Genomic DNA, 21,157 nt, shown 5'->3' with positions numbered 1-21,157 from the left:
GGGAACAGGGCAGTGTGGGTTAGATACTGCTGTGGCCAACCTCCAAGCAGCCCCGAGGGCAATCTCTCCTATACTGGGGTCTTACCTCCCCAAAATGTGGTTTTTGCTGGTTTGCAAACTGACACTTGGTTGTTACAGTCTAGGTACCCAAGATCATAGCAGCATTTCCCAACCCTTATAAAATAGCAACAGAACAAATTAGGCCTTGACACATACATTTAGATCTCTGACACACAAAGGGAATACAGGCAGTTTGACTTTTTCACTGCTTTCTGTTTAAGTTTCTTGAGAAGGAAGCTGCTGTTAAGACGCACTCTCATCAGCCCCCTGGGACCTGCACACTAGAAGGGCTCTCTGTCAGAGTGGCCAGGCTCCCGACAGCAGCTCCCCCTACCTTAGAAAGGTGATAGACGCTGTCAACCTAGCACGTCAGACTCTTATCCTCTAAGGGCTAAATTACCAACTTACCCAAAATTTGGAGTTAGAAAATTTCTATTTCACTTAATAGACAAAATTACCTTCTTGTAAATTATGACCAATTGTAGCCTAAATATTTCAAATGATCCCCATGACCAAATGTAATGAGATTCCCTAGGTAAAAGTTACCTATGTGAAATTACGCAAACTTATTCTGCTTGGGGAAGTGAAGTCTCTACAGTACCTAGGGAGAACTTCATAAGAGCTTGATTTGGATCCAAGATATAGTGAGATTCTTCTTTCACATCAACAATTGCAGCAAATTCTTTCACCCGAGTGGTGCTAGGAGCACCCAGCCTTTCTGCATATAACCAAAACAAATTGGAATCCAACAGGTAGAGGTTCAGGGTCTTGTTGGTTCTGCAGCTTAGGCCTGTGAAGTTTGTGCTGTTCATGTCCACTTCAGGAAAGACATGCCTGCTCTCCTCAATGTGAGGAATGGAGCCTGGGGTATCAACCTCACATTCCTTCTCAAGGGAAGAAAATGCAATGTTTGGGGATTTGAAGCCATCTGGTTCAGAATCAATTAAGCCTGTCACACCCCTGTTTATGGTCCTGCAACATGCAGTGTAGTAGCTGAAAGGGCTGTAGGAACTCAGAAAATTGCTACACTCCATGCTATCTGATATCACGTGATAAAAGGCCTGCTCCTTGAGGTAGAAAGAATCCAGAGCTGCTGCCATCTCGAGGAAGCTGCACTGTGGCACGCTGACCGAGCTAATGCCCACGGCCGTCTGGTTGACACACAGTTCACAGACATTGTGGGTCCTGGAGATGGAGTGCCACTGGGGCAGCACCACGGTGTTGCAGCAGGGGGATACCGTTGTCAGTGGTGGGTCCAGCAGCTGGGCCAGGGGCTCAGATGCCAAAGATTTGAACACTGGGGCATCCGCTCGCTGCAGGTGCTGAAGGAGCCGCTCCACCACCTGGTCCCTGTGACAGTTGTTGTACTCCAAGGCCACTTCGGTGATCTGAAACATAGGGCAGAGCGCATGAGAAGTATAGGGATGACCAAGGGAGATACCCTATTAGGCTTGGAAATCATCCTAATCTGATTCATAGGAACCCTGGCCAGAAGAACTGTGCCAAATAGGAAGCTGTCACACCAAAATCTATTAATAAAGAGACTTAGATTATTTTTCAGAACATATCATTCTGTTAACAAATAGTGAATCAACTGCTTAGAGACAAAAAGGGTCTTTGGGTAGATGTATTAGCCTACCACATGACAAGAATGAAGCCTGGAAGGGTGAAGTGGCTCACCTCTATAATATACACCCAAGTTGCAAAAAAACAGGAACAGAATTTAAATCTCAACTCCCAGCTGAATGCATTTCCATTTGTAAAACTCATCTATATGATATCTTTCTTCATCTAAACCAACAGTCTAAAAACTTCCCAAATATTTAATGAGTGGATCGAGTTATTTCATGCCATATATTTTTTTCAAATAAATTCATGCCTCAGGCTGTGAGTTCATTCTGTTCCAACCCACACTCATCCCCCTTGCCTTTCCCCATAACCTCTTCCTTCTCCTGTGTGAATACACAGGCCTGTGTATCCTCTTCACTATCTTCAGGAAAAAAGAGCATCATCAAACTGGCAAAAATCAGTTGATCCTCAATGTCTCCTCTGCATCACTGCAGGCCTCAAATCCGACCCACTCTGACTTCAGTTTCCTAAAGCAGGCCCCTCGTCTGCATCCCCACGGCCACTGCCTCAGTTCAGGCCCTTGAGTGTCACAGACCACCATTTTCTTGCCTCTGCCTTAACTGAGCCTCCACATTGTGACCACTTATTTTTAAAAATACAACCCTAAGCAAGAGGACTCCTCTGACAAGTGACATTCTATGGCTCCCTATTACCTGTAGCAGAAAATCTACAACAATTGGCCCATGTGTGCCTTTCCAGTGCCATCTTACCCTCTTTAGACCAATCCAGGCCTTCTCACAATGCCATGCTTTTGGAGGCTTAGTCAGGACATCCTCCACCTGACAAACCTCATTACCATCCCCAAGACCCAACACCAGGGTGGCTACTTCAGTAAAGCTATCCCCACCCACACCGAAAGAGTTGGATTCTGCATCTTCAGGGTCCAGAAGTCCTTCCCAGAGATTCTCGTGTCTGCTGAGACGCCCCTCTTCCCCACAAACTATGGATCTTCATGGGCAGGGATCACATTTGATTTATTCTGCTATCTGCGGAGTCTAGTAGAGGGCCAGGCACAAAACAAAGGCTCAGTAAACACCTGGTAAACAAGTGGCACCTCAGGGTAAAAGTACATGTTCCCATTTCCTGGTGAAAGTAACCACTTACCCTGAGATCAGTATTAGCCATTTAAATTTACATTGCATTCCAAGACTCTTCCACTTCCAAATGAGTATTTTTTCACCACCCACTACTCATCTCAGCTTCATGAAAAAGATGAGTAAGTCATTATAATTCAAAATGTATTTACTCTATAAAATAGAATATGCTAACTTGGAGCAAATCTTGTCAATGAGTTAAAGAGCCACTCAGGCTCTTGTTTCATTAAATGTATGTCTGTGTGTAAAATCCATTGAATGAGTGCTTTTCCAATTTAAAAAAACCAAATTTTATAACATATGGTATTTATATAGAGAGAGTTAATCCAAGACATATGCATTTGTACAGAAAAACGAGTAATTTGAATAGTTCTTGGGCATAAAAATGGTCACTTTAGATGATAAATCAGTGTTTTGTTTCTTCCCCACACATAAATTTCTTAGTCCTTTGGATAAGGCTCTGGCGGCACGGCACATTATACTAACAAGGTCAGGCCTAGACAATCCATAAAGAGCCCACCTGCCCTCTGGCCCCACCTGGTACTGCTTTATGTTCAAGGACACAATAGTACATTACCACTCCTACCCATGTCCCCCCAAAATCCCCAAATTCAAGTATTTACTTTTTTACAAAAAGTCCAAGTATATTAAGGACAGCAAAATTCCTTTAAAATATCTTCTTTCCTTATCTCTTTAAATCTTATCTCTCACAAAGAAGACATATCAAGGATATTTTCAACTGAAGACAATATTTCTAACTGAAGACAATATTTTGACTTCTGGTCAAGACAGAGGCATAGGTGAACATGGCTCGCCTCCTTGCACAACTACAACAAATGTTACAACTAAACTACAAAGCAACCACCACCAAGAATCATCAAAAAATTGAGCTGAATAGAAGTCTGACAACCAAGGAATTAAAGAAGTCACATTCATCCAGATGGGCAGGAAGGTTGCAGACACAGAAATGGAGAGAAACAGAGATGCAGAATGGGCGGTCCCACATCCACGTGTGGAGGATAAAAATCAGGAGGGACACCTCAGGTGCAAGAGATCCCAGCCCCACACAAGACCACCCAGCCCAGGGTTCCAATGCCAGGAAGATAAGTCCCCATAACTTCTGGCTGCAAAAACCAGTGAGGGTTGAGGAGGTGGGAAGAAACTGCTGGAAGAAAAAGAAGATCAAAACCATGAACATTAAAATGGCAATAAATTAATACCTATCAATAATTGAATCTAAAAAAAAACCTAAGCAAACAAGCAGAACAGACAAAGAATCACAAACATGGAGATCATTTGCAAGGTTATCAGTTGGGGGGGGGGAGTGGGAGGATGGGGGAAAAGGTGCAGGAATTAAGAAGTATGAACTGCTAGGTACAGAATAGACAGGGAGATGTTAAGAACAGTATAGGCAATGGAGAAGCTGAAGAGCTTATTCATGACCCAGGGACATGAACTAAGGGAGGAAGACTGCCAGAGAGAATGAGGGGATACTGAGTGGAGGGGGCAACAGGGTAAAAACTGGGACAACTGTAACAGCATAATCAATAAAATATACTCAAAAAAGAAAATATTTTGTATAGAGTAATGCTCTTAAAGAATGAAGAATTCTTCCCATACATAAATCACATGATGTCGTATTTAATTTCATGTGATGGAATAAGGAATATTTAGCAAAAAACTTTAAATGTTTGTACTCTGCTTCATTCCATTTCTTTTTCTTTTTTAAAGGTTTATTTATTTACTTTGAGGTGGGGGGGGCGGAGGGAAAGAGAAAGAGAGGGAGAGAAACATCAATGTGGGAGAGATATATCGATCAGTTGCCTCTCACATGCCCTGAACTGGGTACCTGGCCTGCAACCCAGCCATGTGCCCTGACTGGGCATTGAACCAGTGTCCTTTCAGTTCACAGGCTGGTGCTCAATTCACTGAGCCACACCAGCCAGGGCTTCATTCCATTTCTTCAATCACAGAAATTTTTAAGTCTGAACAAGATAACCATGCCTTTGCTTACCAGACTCATTGACTGTGAATGCCTCAGAGCAGGACTGTCAAAGCTGAAAACAAGTCACACATACTCTGCTGGCTGTGGGAAGCATCTCTTTTGACATGCACACTGAGATGTCTTAAGACCTCTCTAGAACTCTACGGGCCATGGCCTGATGCTGCACACCATGCAAACTGTGTGCTCCTAGGTGGGAAGTGGGCACATGTGTACAAGCATCTGCCTGGTCTTAGACTGGGCCTCACAGTGTGGCCACCACATCGCTGTCTCCTACTGACCCCCATTAGATTCCCCTCTATAGCTGCTCCAAAGTTCCTTGTTTGGCAAGCCCCCAACTCTACTATCCTCACTCTGCAATGACCTCATTCTTCTCCCAATGTAGGTTTTTCCTCAACTGTCTGCCAAGAGTTAGACCTAAAGGCAGTAATGGAAAGGGAAGGATTTAAGACTTAAACCATTTTGTGTTCAAGGAGCCGATGAGTCTAGAACCAGTGACTTCCAGTCATTGTGTCACTATTTCCTTGGCCACACTCCTCTCTTCCCACCCCTACCAAACCATCCAAGTTCAGAATCTTACTACCTCTCTTTGGAACACTGCTGCCAGGAGAACTTAAGTAATAGTAATACACATCTCTGCTGACATGTCAGTGAGACTTCGGTAGCTACCGTGAATGCTAAAGTCCTCCAAGAAGCACCCAAGGGCCTCTCTCCCAAAGTGTTTTTTCTGGGTCTTCTCCAACAGGCCTTTTATGGAGACTATACAACTTATGCTATTTCCTAAAACCTAAACCTGCTGCAACTTCCCCACCCCTGTGCCTTTGCTCAAGCTGTTCTTTCTCATAAGTTGCTTTCTTTTTTTAGATTTTATTTATTTTTAGAGAGAAGGGAAGAGAAGGAGAAAGAGTGGGAAAAAAATATCAATGTGTGGTTGCCTCTCATGTGTCCCCCACTGGGGACCTGGCCTGCAACCCAGGCATGTGCCCTGACTGGGAATCAAACCAGTGACCCTTGCTTCACAGGCCCGTGCTCAATCCACTGAGCTACACCAGCCAGGGCTCTCATAAGTTTCTTTCAATTCATCAAGAACCTGGCCACCACTGAAAGTCTATCTCAAATACTTGTCCCTCCCACAGGCATGCAATCCCTCCCCCATCTAGTTTTCAGAATCCTTAGGCACAGACCTTTCCTTCAATTCCTCCTGACCCAGGCCTGAGGCTAAACTTTCTCTGTCTTGATTTATAAGCAGGCTCTTGCTCCCCTATTGGACAAGCCTCTGAGACCATGAGACCTGTGTCTTCTCCACCTTTCTCCCCTGTGGCTCCCTGACATGGTGCTCAGTAAACTCATGCTAAACTGATCTGAAATAAAGAGGCAACCGTACTGCACGGAAAACTCTATTTTCCAGGTAATCTCTAATACTGCTAAGATGTCACCTGGTTTTCAGCAACTTCAGCCACACACAGGTTAAAGGAATCCATTCACCGTACAGGAACACTATGAGCCCTGAGGAAGGAAGCCACTGTCAAAACTGTAATAGAAGGCCAGGGCATTGACAGAAGAGTCCAAGGGGAGATGAGGAAAAACTCAGCCAGGAGCAAAGGGCTGGAAAGCAAGTGCACTTGCACCAGGTGCCTCAACCCAACCACAACGACCTAAACAGAGGAACTGGCTCTGGTCACAAAATAGCACCCCACCCAGGACTCTGATATGCCCAAACCAGACAAGATAAAATTCTCTGGAAGGAAACTTTAAATCTTAAAGTAATAACCCATGCCTTGCTTGAAAACCCCACCTTTCCTACAAAGAGCTTTAAAGTTCTTAATACTAGATGCAGTCTTTACTGGTAATTTGGAAGAGTGCCTTGGTTTGTAAAATGTGTAAGGAAGATTTTCTAAAGAAATTAAGTCTTATTACTTCAAGTCTTCCCTAATCAAATTTACTTCGCTTCTCTCTTCTTTCTTCCCCTAAGCCAGGATAACAGTGAACCTTCAGAATGCCCCCCAGCAGGGATAATAACTTTAACAAAGTGAACAGTCTGGCTAGACAAGAAGCTGCCTCCTCATTCCCCCTAGGCAGACCCTTAGGCTCACGCAGAGAGGCTGGGAGAGGCAGTGTCTGGTTAAGCTGGCTGGTGGCACATTGGCTGTCTGAAATTGGTTTCGGCCAAATTAAAGGATCCTTGAGGGAAGGAAACCCCAGTAAATCCAATTTAGCAATCCCAGGAGCTCTTTACTGATTGTTACTTCTCTCTCTAAGTGGCTTCAAATGTTCTACGTATAAAATAAATTCTGTACAGAGTGCATATACCAGACCAGGCAGAAAAGGCAGGAGGGAGGGGCAGACTGCTACCTGCATGATAGAAGAGGTTTAGAAAAATAAGGGATCCTAATGTCAGCACTGCTGCTCCTGGCTGTTGGATTGAGGAGGGTGAGGGCCAGCAGGCTGGCCAAACCCTCATGACAGTAACATCTCCTAGGCCACACTAAAGCCTGCCTGTGCTGCTGTTCATTCCCTCTGTCCCATTCCCTGACATTAGTCATTAAAGAAAGAGGTACATGTGGTCCTTCTCTAGAAAGGCATGGTTTGGCTTCACCGTCCCCTCCAACTCACCCAGACCTGAGCAGCTGGCAGTAAATGTGGCCAAAGAAGCTTTGGTGGGTCCTATCCCAGGCACGGGCTTTCCAGTTCCTTTATAGGAAAAAGGAGTAATGCCATAGGAACACAGCTGCCACTCCTGGCAATCACTCAGCTACCAGTGGGAATTATTCTGAATATGGAATGAGCAAAGTCTGAGTAAATGAGGTTTTCCTACTTCTATAAGTCTTAACATTAGGACTCTTACCTCATCTATTAAAGGATGACTTTCAGCTAAGGGATTAAAAGGTATAAATAAAAAAAGGGCTGGTCCTTTCTTCAGTTCATTATTCAGCAGGAGACTCTTTCCACCATGCGGCCATAGCCATCGAAGGAGCATCTCTCGGTTTTCTAAGGCCCACTTATAGATATTCTCAGCTGTGTAGTTGATGACCTCCCTGGGAAAGACCTGTAAAGAACAAACACACAGAGGATAAATGGCAGGGCAGGATCAAAGCACAACAGCACTGTCCTCAAGAGGCACAATGAACCCCACCACGACACAGGTGAGGAAAATGAGGCTTAAGCAGTGACACAACCTGCCCCTACTTGTGCAGCTAACATCTGGCTCAACTGCCCCAGACAGAGCATTTCCACACAAGTGGCTAGAAAAAGCAAAAGCAGCTGCAAGAGGTGACTTTCATATCATGTGATTCATCTTTTCCCCTTTAGACAGATAACTGATCAACAAATAATGCTCCTTGCCCAGTGCTGGCAGCATGGACCTCCCTCTACCACCCTTTCCAACAGGAGCTATTAGATGGTATTGGGTTACTCTATAAAATGATCAATGAATATCTAAGGAAACAAATTATGGAGCCAAAGATCATTCAGATTTTTAACTTGATTGCTCTCAAAAGTTGGCTTATAGGGGTGACAATGGACCTTCCATTAGGGCAAAATTGTATATGTTTTGCTCACCAAGTGACTAGAAGAACGCCTGACACAGAGCTGAAACTCAACAAATATTTGAATGAATCTATAAATGACCTAGAACTTGTACAAGGCCACAAATCACATATTATGGGTACAGAATGAAAAAAAAGAAACATCTGAATTTTTTGCTTTGTTTTTCTATAACAACCAAACTGTATCTATAAAAAATTATTTTTGAAATTTCAATGATATAAATCACTGGGTTTGAAACAAAACTCCCACAAAAGTGCTTTGAAGGGTTCCACAAAATGAGATGTTTCATGCCCCACCCCACCCCAACACAGAGATTTAAATTGCCTCATAACAAAGATGTCCATTGTTTTTATTTTTTAAGTACTCGTATCCCAATAATATTTCATTTGACAAAAGGAATTCCACTGCTACATCAACCAACCAACCTTAAAAACTATGGAATTGATGCAGTAAACCCAATATATTTTTCAGTATCATTCTCACAGTCCTATCTTTTTCCCATTTATTTTAATCTCTTCCTCAGTACTCTTTACTACAAATATTATATGTGTTGGTTATATGGCATGTTATGAAAGAAGGATGAAGGAAAACGACAGACAGCAAAAGCAGATGTAGTTAGAAGCAGCTGAGGGGCACAAGGAGAATGGTGGGCAGCGGAGAGACAGTCACAGCAGTGATTTTCAAAGTGAGACGACGGGAGTTTGAAATAACCCACTCAAATAATAAACATTATAATAAACATTTTTTTGGAAAACACAAAAATACATCTGATTTTTGGAATATAAACTGTAAGAAGTAAAGCACGACATCTAGCTTACCAGAAATATGCAGAAGCCAGGGTGACTGGCAGCCAAGGTGGTGTCCCTGGAGAGCACCTAACTGTACCTACAAGGCACAAGACTTGTATGCTGAGCCACGGAGAGCACAGATCTAAAGGGCTGGAGTCCCTGGGTATGGGGATACTGGTTTTCCCTCAACCTTTAAGTCACTGACACTGTCAATAAAGCTAGAGATAAAAAATACTTCAGAGAAATAAACTCTCAGTGATGGGACTGAGGAAGTAGCAACAAACAGAGTGGAAGCACAAGACTAGCGGGATATGGGTCAAAGGTTCAGAAATAGCTGAGCTGAGGCTGGTCCACCAAAAGCAAACGAAATCAAGGAACAAAGACTACAATGGAAAACCAAGTCTCTCTGGGATGAGAAGCCATCAACTTCTCACTGTGACTTCACAAGAACTTCAAAAGCCATTATATCAGCCGAGGAGAAAAGCATGTCATATGGCTACTCTTGATAAATGGAACCAAGGAACAAAGAACATTGCCCAGTGGAAGCTTAAATTCTGAGACCTTGAGCCCAGAGTAACAATTCTCCTACAGAGTAATTCTGCAATTTCATCCAAGAAGGAAAACTAACAAGGCTATCCCCCAAACCTAAGAATATAAACGAAGAATTTCTAGATGTTAAAATCAAGATCCCTCTAATGCATGGTTCTTAACCAGGGGCATGGGCTCTGGAGTGGGATTGTAAGAACTCTCAGTTTGCATATAAAATCATGAGCACTTTCCTAGGAAAAGTGTCCATAGATTTTATCTAATTCTCAAAGACGTCTATGACCTAAACAAGGTTAAGAACCACTGCACTAATATAAACGTGATTTCAAAATACTTACAAGTGATGTGTTGAAATGTCTATGTAAATACACACTTCCAGAGTGTACTAAGGATACCAGTTTCGCAAGATGTTTATTTGTGATAACCCCAAATCGTATTGTTCCTAGGTAATCTGAAACAGAAAATTTTCCTTTATTAAAGAAAAGGCCTATGCCTTAAAACAACCACAAAACCCAATGATCAAGTCTTGATGCACAAATTCCCCAGAGCAAAGCTCTTTTAGGTCATCTAGCGTAGCCAGGGAAGGAAGAGGAGCTGAAGAAACCTCTTCATGATACAGACCTCAAGCCTACTCCTAAGTAACATCTCTGATAATCAATCACCTGCACTGTTTCTGTCCATCTGTGCTGATCCTATCTCATTCCCCACCTTGGAACCCAGGCATACGCCGTTCTCTCTCTGTCTGGACACCTCCATGGCTAGGTCCTTAACATTCAGATTTCAGTTCTGACCCTACCTTCTTTGAGATACCTTCCCTGACCACCCCAGCTCAGGGCAAATACTCGTAAGGTCTGTAAGGAAAAACTGGAGCTACTACCCCACTCAGGTGTTTTCTCTACCATTACCCTGTTTTTTAATAGCACTTACTAACATCTACATAATTTTTTGACTCATTTAGATTTTCTTTGGTCCAACTTCCTCTTAAGTTCTGTGGAATGAGAAACCTGGTTTATTGTTGTTACCTCAACATCTATAGCAGTGCTTGGGTACATGATAAGAGATAATAAATGAATGAATCTAGTACATACGAATAACTCATACAAATTGGAAAGAAAAAGGAAAAGCAGTTAAAACTGGGCAAGTCACAGAAAATGTTAATGGCTAATAATTACATAAAAATATATTCAACCTCACTATTTCAAAGGAAAGCAAATTAAAACAAAATATCACTTTTACCCCCAGACTGTCCAAAATTTGAGACAGGAAGTATCAAGTATTGATGACCAATAAAGAAATGAGTACTCTGATAGAATGCTGGTGGAAAAGGTAAAATGGCAGCCACTAGGAAAAGCAGTGACACACACTGTACTGATCACAGTGACACAAAGACACAGCCTGTAGCCCCACAATTCCACTTCTTAGCATCCACATGTGCACTAAGAGTCACAGGTGAGGAAAGTCACCAAGAAACACTCTGCAGATGTTAAAAACAATGGAGCATGGCTATTTATAAAACATTAATAGATTTTTAAAGACATATGTGAGTGAAAAAGCAAGCTAAGGAAAGATAAAGTACACCTTTTATTTAAAAAAGAAATTAAAAAACTCACACCTACAAAAACAACATTTTTTTTTACTTCTGGCACATACATTTAGAAATGTATAAAATACCTCAAAGGATAGTAAAAGTAGTTTTGTGTTGGGGAATGGAAATCACAAAGGATTTTATCCTTATGTGTTAAGCTTTCTCACCCCCAAGGAATACATTTAATCTAGTACTTGTGTGATTACAAATGGATTTAAATCTTTATTGCTAAAAGAGGGTGGATAAGATGATATAGGAAAAGTTACATTCTTTTCCTATCCATTTTCTGCTTTATTAGCAGACATGAAATAAAATATTAGCTAAATTTTAAATGACACCAAGTTATACCCAAGTAGCTAAAATATAATATTAAGGTACTAAACATACGAAGTTTCTAGCTTATCCACATGAGCCTCACCCCCCAGCAGGGGCACCCTCTTTCTCCCAGAGGAGTGTTACTGAGGATAAAGAAGTGACTGTATCCCTAATACCATGCTCTACAATCTTTAATACAAACCTGATGAGTTTAAAATGGCACAAACCCAAAGAAACACAGGAAGAATAAACCAGAAACTACAGAGATTGGTTGCTTACAGGATGGGTAGCAAAGGAGGGCAAAGACGGAAGAATGGAAACTGGCAAACATGGATGAGGTGGCCCAAACCTCCTCCAAGTAGACTTGTTTGTATCAGACTCTTGTTTCACACCCTTTACATGCTCAAAAACTAAACAAATCATTAAAGCAGCCCAGATGTGGGGGCCCTAATGCGGAACACAAACACTAGAAATTATACCTAACTGCATCACAAACATACCACAAGACAATGAAGAGGGAAAGACCTGGTGATAAAAAACTGAGTAACTGGGACTTCCAGCCAAGATGGAGGCATAAGCAGACACACTGTGCCTCCTCACACAACCAAAAGAAGGACAACAATTTAAAAACAAAAACCAACCAGAACTGACAGAAAATCGAACTGTATGGAAGTCTGACAACCAAGGAATGAAAGATAGATTCATCCAGACCAGGAGGAGGGGCAGAGACGGGTACACGGAGTGGAGTAGCAGCAAGGCAAGTGGCTGGAGGACTGGGATGGGCAAGGCGGCAGTTGGCAGACCCAGTGAGGCAGTGAATTGTCCGGCAGGGCGGGCAAGGCTGCAGCTGGCCAGCAAGGTGGTGGATTGCAGATTGGGCAGTCCCACACTCACACACAGACCAAAAGGAGAAACAACTGGGGAGCAGGATGGGCTGCACAACCCAGGGCCCCAGCGCAGGGAAATAAAGCCTCAAACCACTGGCTGAAAGCACTGGTGGGGGTTGTAGCAGTGGGAGAAACTCCCAGCCTCACAGGAGAGTTCATTAGAGAGACCCACAGGGTCCTGGAACGTACATAAGCCCACTCACCTGGGAATCAGCACCAGAAGAGCCCAATTTGATTGTGGGAAGTGGGGGAAGTGACTGAAATCTGGCAGAGTGGAACAAGCACCATTGTTCCCTCTCGAACCCCTTCACCACATACAGCAACACAACACAAGGATGTGGGTTATCCCCATAACACAAGGATGTGGGTGAACACCTAAGGCTCCACTCCTCACTACATAACAGGTGCGTCAAGGTCAAAAAAAAAATGACCCAAACAAAAGAACAGATCAAAGCTCCAGAAAAAATAGAACTAAGCAACGAAGAGATAGTCAACCTATCAGATACACAGTTCAAAACACTGGTAATCAGGATGTTCACAGAATTGGTTGAATTTGGTCATAAATTAGATGAAAAAATGAAGGCTACACTAAGTGAAATAAAGGAAAATGTACAGGGAACCAAAAGTGATGAAAAGGAAACTGGGATTCAAATCAATAGTGTGGACCAGAAGGAAGAAAGAAACATCCAATCAGAAACGAATGAAGAAACAAGAATTTAAAAAAAAAATGGAAAAAAAGAAAAAAATGAGGAGAGGCTTAGGAACCTCCAAGACATCTTTAAATGTTCCAACATCTGAATCATAGGGGTGCCAGAAGGAGAAGAGGAAGAGCAACAAGTGGAAAAGTTATTTGAACAAATAATGAAGAACTTCCCCAATCTGGCAAAGGAAATAGACTTCCAGGAAGTCCAGAAAGCTCAGAGAGTCCCAAAGAAGGTGGACCCAAGAAGGAACACACCAAGGCACATCATAATTACATTAGCCAAGATCAAAGATAAGGAGAGAATCTTAAAAGCAGCAAGAGATAAGGGGACAGACACCTACAAAGGAGTTCCCATCAGACTGTCAGTGGATTTCTCAAAAGAGACCTTACAGGCAAGAAAGGGCTTGAAAGAAGTATTCAAAGTCATGAAAGGCAAGGACCTACATCCAAGATTGCTTTATCCAGCAAAGCTTTCATTTAGAATGGAAGGACAGATAAAGTGCTTCTCAGATAAGGTCAAGTTCAAGGAGTTCATCATCACCAAGCCTTTATTATATGAAATGTTAAAGGGATTTATCTAAGAAAAAGAAGATAAAAAATATGAACAGTGAAAGGACGGCAAACTCACAGTCATTAACAACCACACCTAAAACAAAAACAAACTAAGCAAACAACTAGAACAGGAACAGAACCACAGAAATGGAGATCACATGGAGGGTTATCAACAAGGGAGTGGGAAGTGGAAAAGGTACAGGGAATAAGTAGCATAGATGGTAAGTAGAAAATAGAGGGTAGGAATAGTATAAGAAATGTAGAAGCCAAAAAGCTCAGGTATACAACCCATGGACATGAAATAAAGCAGGGGAATGTGGGTGGGAGGAGGTATGCAGGGCGGAGGGGAGTGAAGAGGGGACAATGGGACAACTGTAATAGCATAATCAATACAATATATTTTTTAAAAACTGAGTAACCGGAAACAGTACTTTAACTAGATACTGTAAAACTAAAGACAATGACAGTCAGGATTCTCAGGGTGAAGAGAAAGAAGTTATATATTAAGGGGAGACCTCTAAAATGAACCCTATGGTGTTGGATTGGAACCATAGGGAATTAGTATAAACTTATGGCTTTTAACACACACACAATAAATGAACTAGAGATATATGCATATGCATAGTTAAAAATATGAGGTCTGTCTAGGAAAATCCAGCTATTGTTAATATAACAAGAAGAGTTTGCATAACATCGATATAACCTGGCAGCCAAGGAGAGTGGACTAGAATGTGGAACATGAGTGAACACTGATAGCTTCACTGTACTAGTCAGTGGGAGCGGTAGACACCACTGAGTGAGCATGTGCACTGTGTAGCCGTTGCTTCAAAAATGACTGAGCAAGTACAGCAATGAATCTGCAACAAATTGCCATTAACCTTGAACATTCCTCCACAGAAACCATTCCAATGATTCAGAAGGCTGGAGCTGTGGGCAACGGGTGACTGGCAGCTTTATCACATCAATGTGTCTGCTCATGCATCACACCTTGTGCAGTTTTTTTTGTGAAACATCAAATCACCCACATGACTCAAACCCCTGCAGACCAGATTTGGTGTGCTGTGACTTCTGGCTTTTCCCAAAACTAAAATCACCTTGGAAAGGAAAAAAATTTCAGACTGTTGATTAGATTCAGGAAAATATGACAGAGCAGCCAATGGCAATTGGGAAAACTGTGTGAGGTTCCAAAGTGCTACTGTGAAGGGGACTTAGGCAATACTGTCCTATGTACAATGTTTCTTGTATCTTGTATATTCTTCAGTAAATGTCTCTATTTTTCATCTTACATGGCTAGATGCCTTCTGGACAAATCTTCGCAATGTATATCTTAGGCTCAATCTGCTGAGAGGGCCTAGAAATAAAGACACCTAATACCAAAGTGCACACCTAGCACCAGATCTTGTTTCTAAATACTATTCTTCAATAAAAGAAACCAGGGCTCCTTGAAAAAGAGGCTGATTCCAGAGCTGGGGTAAGGAAAGTATAAGATGAGCCTAAAGCATCTTGTGGTATAAGAAGTAAAACGCTCATAAAAGTAAGAGGGCTTGTTCAAAGGACAACAGGAAGCATCCCAAGATGCTCCTAAAAGTCAAAGCTGAAACAATTTTAACAGATTAAGCAATGACCACTATTCTTCAAAAGTATCAAGGTCATAAACGACAAGGAATGACTGCAGAACTCTTCACAGGTTGGAGGAGAGTAGAGAAAAAAAAAATTAAATGTGATGCGGGATCCCAGGTTAGATCCAGGCACACACAAGAAAAGACAGTGAAAACACCGGCAAAATTCAAATAAGGTCTACAGTTTAGTTAATAACACTGTACTGATGTTAATTTCTTGGTTTTGACAAATGGTTATTTAACATGTTCACACTGGAGGAAGTTAGGAGAAGGTAGGGAATTAGGGAACTCTCTGTTTTACTCAGACGACTTTTCTACAAGTATGAAATTAATTCAAAAATTAAATTTTTAAAAATGGCCTAACAAAAGTTCAGATCCCAAAGCTATCAGAAGAAAAAGCAAGACTTAAGAGAGTATATTGGGCCCTGGCTGGTATAGCTCAGTGGATTGAGCGCGGGCCTGCAAACCAAAGGATTGCAGTTCAATTCCCAGTCAGGGCACATGCCTGGGCTGCAGGCCAGTTCCCAGCAGGGGACGCATGAGAGGCAACCATACATTGATCTTTCTCTCCCTATCTCCTTCTCTTCCCCTCTAAAGTTAAATAAACAAAAATCTTAAAAAAAAAAACCCCACTATATTGGCAGAGCCAATAGACAATGCTTTCTAGAAGGGGGATGAATCTTGGTGGACAGCCGTAGCCAAAAAGAGAAGAAAAGGAAGAACAGCCAGGAAGAAAATTCACTTGATAGTCTGCCAAAGTCATGATTTATTGGATCAGAGAAATAAGAACTGACAACTTGACTGAAAAGGTAAAAGGGGCCATTCAAAAGCCTGTTTAATTAATAAGAATGGAGAGCCTGCCTGAACAGAACAGATTCTATCATGCCCAAACATATTAGAATTTCAAACTTTTATTTTTCACAGAGAAATTTATAAAAATTACACATCTATTTAAGTCCCTGCATAGTGGAAATCTTGCTGGAAAAGCAGCTTAAATTTGCCATTCTTGTGTACAAGGAGTAACTGAATGAGCAGAGGAAGTTTACAATGTAAGAATGGCACAAGAAAATAACACTTCTCATTTCCAGAACATACTCTGTTAGGATGGGCTCTGTGGCTTTCTACAATAGGGGTCTTTGTCATTTGTAAAATTGAATAATTTTATCCTAAAAGTAATGAAGCTTCAATATTTCAATTAAAGACTCTGAATCTGTTGATTAAAAATAAATTCAGAATAATGCTTCCCCCTACCCCACAAAAAAGGTCCAGCAATGGCATGACCCTATTCAAATAATCAAAAATTATAAAACAGACTTCTGCCAAGATGGAGGCATAGGTGGAAATACTGTGCCTTCTCCCACAACCAAGTTTGAACACAACAAAGGTTTAGAGAACTAGGACACACCCAAAGACCAGAAAACGGAATTATACGGAAGTCCGACAACTACGAACCGCTCAACGGGGACGGTAAAAGAGGCGGAGCCAGCAGAGGAGCTGGGTCGGGCAGGACAGATCCCCCGACCTAGGCGTGCAGGCAGCCTGGAACCAGTCAGGGTGCGGGGCAGACTGACCGTGGTTGCACATTCGCGCACAGTGAGAAGGACCACACAGGCCCCAGGGGGCGAACCCAGTGGTGGAGGGCTGACGGCGGTGGCACACTCGCGTGCAGTGGAATGAAACACGTGGGCCTGGTGACCGTGGTGGCTGCAGCGCCAGGGCCGCAGCGGCAGGCGGCAGACGGGAAACTATTGTCCCTCTTTGACCACGCCCCCACATACAACGTCACAACCCAGCAACTTAGTTGCCCTGTTCTAGTGAACACTTTAGGGCTCTGATCCTGCTACAGAACAGGCACAAACAGCCCAAAAGATAGTGCAAGAAGAACTCAAAGTCCCAGAGCCAATAACTCTAAGCGACCAAGAAATTGCCAGCCTCTCAGAAGCACAATTCAAGACACTATTTATCAGGATGCTCACAGAACTGGTGGATTATAGTCACAAATTAGAGGAACATAGTCACAAATTAGAGGAACATATGAAGGCTAAACTAATTGAAATGAAGGGAGATGCGTAGGAAACCAATAGTGATGGAAAGGAAACTGGGACTCAAATCAATGGAATGGACCAGAAGGAAGAACACAACATCCCACCAGAAAGGAATGAAGAAATGAGAATTCAAAAAAATGAGGAGAGGCTTAGGAACCTCCAGGACATCTTTAAACGTTCCAACATCCGGATTATAGGGGTACCAGAAGGGGGAAAGAAACAGCCACGAGTGGAAAACTTATTTGAACAAATAATAAAGGAGAACTTCCCCAGTCTGGCAAAGGAAATAGACTTCCAGGAAATCCAGGAAGCTCAGAGAGTGCCAAAGAAGTTGGACCCAAGAAGGAACACACCAAGGCACATCATAATTACATTAGCCAAGACCAAAATGAAGGAGAGAATCCTAGAAGCATCAAGGGATAAGGGGACAGTCACCTACAAAGGAGTACCCATCAGACTGTCAGTGGATTTCTCAAAAGAGACCTTACAGGCAAGAAGGGGCTGGAAAGAAGTATTCCAAGTCATGAAATCCAAAGACCTACAACCAAGATGGCTCTATCCAGCAAAACTTTCATTTAGAATGGAAGGACAGATAAAGTGCTTCTCAGATAAGGTCAAGTTCAAGGAGTTCATCATCACCAAGCCCTTATTATATGAAATGCTAAAGGGACTTATCTAAGAAAAAGAAGATGAAAAATATGAACAATGAAAGGACAGCAAACACACAGTTATTAACAACCACACCTAAAACAAAAGCAAACCAAGAGGACAGCTAGATCAGGAGTGGAACCATAGAAATGAAGAACACATGGAGGGTTAGCAACAGGGGAGTGGGAGGAGAAGGGGGGAGAAGGCACAGAAAATAGCATAGATGGTAGGTAGAAAATAGATAGGGGGGAGGGCGAGAATAGTGGGGGAAATATAGAATCTAAAGAACTTGAGACACATGGTTATAAACTAAGGGGGGGAGAATGGTTGCGGAGGGAGTGTGTGGGTGGAGGGGAATGAAGGGGGGGAATAGAACTACTGTAATGGTATAACCAATAAAATATATTTTTAAAAAATTATAAAACAAAAATCTCAATAAACTCAGCCAGATAGCTGGCTGATTTAGCCTCTATTAAACATTCAGTGAAAGATGTCAGAAAGACCACTGCAAGTGTAACAAAGTCTTGAAAGAACATCTGGGTAAATGTAGTAACTACTGAGCAGTATCTGCAGCTGGTCATAAAAGCAACTAAGTAGGTCAAGGTGACCACGGCATGAAAACAGGCTTGCCTGCCACTTGCCACTGGCCCCATGTCCCTGAACTACAAGGCAACCCACTTCCCACACAGCCACCATGTAGGTCCACTGCATCACATCCTGGGGATATGGGGTGAGGGGGACCAACAATGCCCAGGCCAATTCACTGTTTGTGTGCTTTGAGTAACAAATGGTCTTGCTTTGAGGCATTAAATCATTTTTACTTTGGCACTCACACAGGTTTACTCCCTGCTATTTTTTATGAGGTTGGGTTCTTCTCTGCCACTAAAAGAATGTTCCATCTCTCTTCCCATATTCCCCTAGGTAGAACTTTCATTGACCTTCTTGCACCTTTCATATTCCACTGTCACCATTTACCTTGAGCTGAAATTCCATCTGGTTTTCACTCAGATTCACCTGGCTCACTTGTGATCTCTCTGGTTTGCATCAAGGATTTCTGCTTTTGGCCTTTTGTATAACATGTTAATATCAGACTACTTTATTTTACTTAAAACTATTTGCCTTAAATTCAATTTTTAATATTAACACTTCAGTTTAGTATTTGGGTAAAGCACACACATTCTGAGGCAAGAACTACCTTGGTGAAGTAAGATACTGAAATTCCCAAATAGTCCAGAAATAAGAAAAAGAGTTTCTTCTGGTAGAAAAGAGAATAAATTTTTAATTGTGCTTTTAAAATTAACAATATTGCCCTGGCTAGTGTGGCTCAGTGGATTGAGTTCCAGCCCGCAAACCAAAGAGTCGCCAGTTCGATTCCCAGTCAGGGCACAGGCCTGGGTTGTGGGCCAGATCTCCAGGAGGGGGCATGCAAGAGACAACCACACATTGATGTTTCTCTCCCTCTCTTTCTTTCCCCCTTCCTCTTTCTCTAAAAATAAATAAATAAAATCCTTTAAAAAATTAAATTAAATTAACAATAAAGGGTCCCACGAGAAGCAAAGCTATACAACTCATGATCACCAAGTTATAGCCTACCAGGAGCACACTCTGATATGCTAACACAAGAATGTACCTGCAGGAGACTGCAGCATCTTATGCAATAATCGCTTTTCCCTGGATACTTGGATAATGAAGCCTCTGTCCACAGCTAAACGTGGCTTGTAAGCACTTGAAATATGAGCAACTGGGGGAATACATTTTTAGCTTTATTTGATTTTAATTAACTAAATTTTAAGTGATGTTTGGCACAGTCATTGGAAATGTTTAAGTATGTTTAAAATAATTTGGTTATATAAATCACTTTTTCAACTGTAAATGTTATTAAACCTAAATACAGATCAAGTATTTCCAATGAAAATTTAGCATCTGAGTTAAGGTGTGTTGCTAAGTGTGAAAGTATAAAAGACTTGGTTGAGAAAAAAGAATATAAAATAACTCAATAGTTTTCACACCAATACATGTTGAAATGATAATAAGTTGGATACATGGGTTAAGTAAAATATATTATTACGCAAAAACTAACTTTGCCTATTTCTTCTTAAATTTTAATGCAACCACCAGAAAAAATTTAAATGCCTCCATGGTTCAGACTATATTTATTATAGTTCTATCGGACTGTGCAAGGGTGGCAATGATGAGAAAGTATTCGTTTAATTCAGGAAGAAAATTAGGCTAAGATAATAAAAGCCAGTAAGTCTAAACGATGGGCAATTATCTCATAATACATAGGACAATATTTCTTGAATTTTGGGTGAGGAAACCCCTCCAACAACAGAGAATGATTACTTTTTAAGAACATGTCCCTCTCTCCTTCAGAAAGAAAAAGGTGGGGCTCCAGACACGGTGACTCTAGATATAAAGTGCTGAGCTTTTGAAATATTCTCTCTCAGAGTTCTGGAGTAAACTGCATTTGCTATACAACAAAGTAAGGTACCTGATGACATAATGAAACAAAGAAGAGAATGCCCAAGCAAACAACGTGGAAATTTTTACTCAGGATTGGCCTATCTGCTCTCCAGACTTCTATGTGAGGGAGTCTCTCTGGGATCAGTGGAACAAAATGGAGTATCAGGTGAAGAAAAATCCTCATAAATATAATTGCTAACAAATAAATCATGATATACTTTAAAGCTAAATACCACTGGATTACATCACATGGCTTTTAATCAGCACAGCTAGGAAGTCATACACTCCCTGGGAGTTTCTCTCACGTTTTTACTCTGGGAAGTAGTGACATTCCAAAAGGCAAACCTGTAATGTACCCTCCCTCCTGGAAATAGTCCTCATTTTACTCTATACTCTGCCATTTTATTAACTTCTGCTTTCTCACTCTTCTTTCCAAGGTTTTGGACAAGAAAAAAATGGTAGGATTATATAAAACAGGTATCAACAACCTCTCCAATGTTACTTAGCACTTAACATAGTGACTCATTCACTGGATAATGACTCACACAACTCCAATGGTAAAGACATTCACCAAAATAAAAAGCCTTGAAAGAAATGTAACAGATTATAAAAATATTTTTTAATGTAAGAACTATAGCTATTACTTGCATTTTCCCCTAGAAATGTAACTTTGAG

At 41.7% G+C, this 21,157-nt stretch overlaps 1 protein-coding gene across 3 annotated transcripts in view; it reads right to left on the bottom strand.

Moving 5' to 3' along the window:
* The window catches only part of TXNDC11 (thioredoxin domain containing 11), a 61,873-nt gene that overhangs the window by 11,001 nt on the left and 29,715 nt on the right, over positions 1-21,157 (bottom strand). For all 3 annotated transcript variants that reach the window (XM_037069005.1, XM_037069006.1, XM_037069007.1), the window contains 3 exons: positions 10,004-10,116; positions 7,631-7,831; positions 662-1,448 (listed from right to left, as the gene is read on the bottom strand). In XM_037069005.1, coding sequence (XP_036924900.1) covers positions 662-1,448; positions 7,631-7,831; positions 10,004-10,116 — 1,101 coding nt within the window. The remainder of the gene's footprint in view (positions 1-661; positions 1,449-7,630; positions 7,832-10,003; positions 10,117-21,157) is intronic.

This window comes from Sturnira hondurensis, unplaced genomic scaffold (genome assembly GCF_014824575.4).
Source record: "Sturnira hondurensis isolate 20B ecotype Veracruz unplaced genomic scaffold, ASM1482457v3 Scaffold0018337, whole genome shotgun sequence".
NCBI classification, from domain to species: domain Eukaryota; kingdom Metazoa; phylum Chordata; class Mammalia; order Chiroptera; family Phyllostomidae; genus Sturnira; species Sturnira hondurensis.
Note: the sequence above shows the minus strand (reverse complement) of the source record. Positions and strands in the feature narration are given on the sequence as shown.